The 2,692-nt window shown below is 33.1% G+C and overlaps 1 protein-coding gene across 1 annotated transcript; it reads left to right on the plus strand.

Moving 5' to 3' along the window:
- Positions 1-1,031: 1,031 nt before the first annotated feature.
- Positions 1,032-1,469, plus strand: LOC142172118 (uncharacterized). The gene has a single exon (XM_075235893.1). It carries the CDS (start codon positions 1,032-1,034, stop codon positions 1,467-1,469), a length of 438 nt encoding a protein of 145 aa, XP_075091994.1.
- Positions 1,470-2,692: the final 1,223 nt, after the last annotated feature.

Genomic DNA, 2,692 nt, shown 5'->3' on the forward strand with positions numbered 1-2,692 from the left:
CGTTTCTATGGTGATATGGTTAGTTGTGGTAGTTGTTAGTGAAGGTGGCTGGCAGTGATGTGGTGGATTGTGTTAATGATCATGCTATAAGAAGATATTGAAAATAATAAGCCAACGTTTTTTGAAGATGAGTTGAAAAATAGGTTTTGAAAGTTGAAATTAGGTTTGGACATGCATTTTATTTGAAAAGAATTTAAAATTTTGTGAGTAGAAAATTTCAAAAACTACTCTAGAGCTGATTTTGGGATTTGAACATTTTAGTTCAAAATCTGCTAAAAAATAATTAAAATCTATATCTCTCCTCACACAATTGAAGAAGAAATAAGAATCTCTCATCTCTTTCTCTCTATATCTCTTAGCTTATTTTTCCTTATTCCATATTGTTACTTTGAGTTATATTTTATAACACGTTATCAGCACGAGACTCTACCGTCTCAAGAAACCCTTTGAAAAGACTAAGGTATAACTTTTTTCCTCTTTTAATTATGACTGATATTATGAAAAGAAAGTTCGTTGCCCTTGAAATTTCGGCTAAGAACTATATGACATGAGTGTTGGATGCTGAAATCCATTTAGATGCAATGGGTCTTGGAGACGCCATTAAAGACAAAAATAAAGCATCTACCCAAGATTATGCTAAGGCCTTGATTTTCTTGCGCCATCACCTTGATGAAGGGTTGAAGATAGAATATCTCACAGTCAAAGATCCACTTATTTTGTGGAATGGCTTAAAGGAAAGATATGACAACTTAAAGTTGGTCACTCTTCCACAAGCACGATATGATTGGGCTCATCTGAGGCTCCAAGACTTTAAGTCAGTTTCTGAATATAATTCTGCGAAATTCAGAATTACTTCTAAATTGAAACTCTGTGGAGATACTATCACTGATTATGATATGCTTGAAAAAACGTTCACAACGTTTCATGCCTCCAATATGGTCTTGCAACAGCAGTACCGAGAGAAAGGTTTCAAGAAGTATTCTGAGTTGATTTCTCTTCTGCTTGTGGCTGAACGAAACAATGACTTGCTCATGAGAAATCACGAAAATCGACCCACTGGGTCTACACCATTTCTTGAAGTGAATGAGGTGTATTTCCATTATTCTAAGCATGAAAAAGGTCGTGGCCCTGTTCATGGTCGTGGTCGTGGCCAAGGAAGAAATTTTTCTGGTGTTAATCACCCCCCAAAGAAAAATAACCACCAAAAGTGGAAAGGGCCAAGGGCAAATGGTTCAGAAATTGAATGTTATTGTTGCGGTGGAAAAGAGCATTGGGCAAATATTTGTCGCATACCAAAACATTTGGTTGAGCTTTATCAAGCATCTCTAAAGGATAAAGCTCCTGAAGCTAATTTTGTCTATGACAATGAATTTGACATCACCTACTTGGATGTGGCAGATTTTTTTGAGCACCATGATGGAAAAATAAATCACTCGATCGGTGATGGATCTATGGTTAAAGATGATTGAGCATTTTGATTTTTATGTTTTCCTATTCGTAGTATCTAATGAATAAATATCTTGTAATATTTATTGCACTTAATAATACTTCTTATGTAGTTTTTAAAAATATATGTATTTCCTAAATTTCATAAATTTCACAAACAAGGAGTAATATCTAAGTAATTGGTGTCCTAGTCTCACTGATCTTTTAATTCCTTTTGATTTTCCTTTACGTTACTTTAATTCTCTTTAAGAAGAGGTTTACAAGCACCCTGGAACAACTTTTATTACTTCACCCTTAATATTTTTTTTCATTTACTTATAATTGTATTATTTTTGCTGCGTAATTATTTGTATGATAATTAGAATTTGCTAGAAAATGCATTAAAATGTCACTATTGAATTATTGGTTTAACTTTATTTCTTTTTCTTTTTCTCTAAAAATACTATAATATTTATTCATATACTTCTTTTGTATGTCAAACCATGGGAAGCAAATATGGATATCTTTCAAAGCAAACTTGGATCAAAGTTCAATTATAAAAATATTTGCTTAATTGATTCATGTACAATGCATACAATATTCAAATAGAAGAAATATTTCTCTCATTTAAGTATGTGTAAGGCAAATATTACTACAATTTCTGGTAGTAGTAATCTAATTGAAGGCTCTGGACGAGCTAATATAACTCTGCCTAAGGAAACAATACTTATCATAGAGAATTCAGTGTTTTCCTCCAAGTCCAAGAGGAACTTATTGAGTTTTAAAGATATCCGTCGAAATGGATTTCATATTGAGACAATAGATGAGAATAATCTCGAATATCTCATCGTTACCAAGAATGTCTCTGGCCAGCAAAAAGGGTTATTGAGAAGTTCCCATCTTTATCTTGTGGCATGTATTGGACAAGAATTAGTGCAATTGAGGCACATTCTATCGTAAACCAAAAGGTTTCTAGTTCCAATACTTTTGTACTTTGGCATGATCGATTGGGACATCCTGGATCAATTATGATGAGATGAATTATAGAGAACTCAAATGGGCATCCATTAAAGAATTTAAAGATTCTTTTAAATAATGAGTTTTCTTGCACTTCTTGTTATCAAGGCAAGTTGATTATTAGACCATCACCAATAAAGGTTAGAATTGAGTCCCCTGCATTTTTAGAACGTATACAAGGGGATATTTGTGGATCTATTCACCCACCTAGTGGGTCATTTAGATATTTTATGGTTTTAATAGATGCATC

The sequence above is a fragment of the Nicotiana tabacum genome, chromosome 17 (genome assembly GCF_000715075.1).
Source record: "Nicotiana tabacum cultivar K326 chromosome 17, ASM71507v2, whole genome shotgun sequence".
Lineage (NCBI taxonomy): Eukaryota > Viridiplantae > Streptophyta > Magnoliopsida > Solanales > Solanaceae > Nicotiana > Nicotiana tabacum.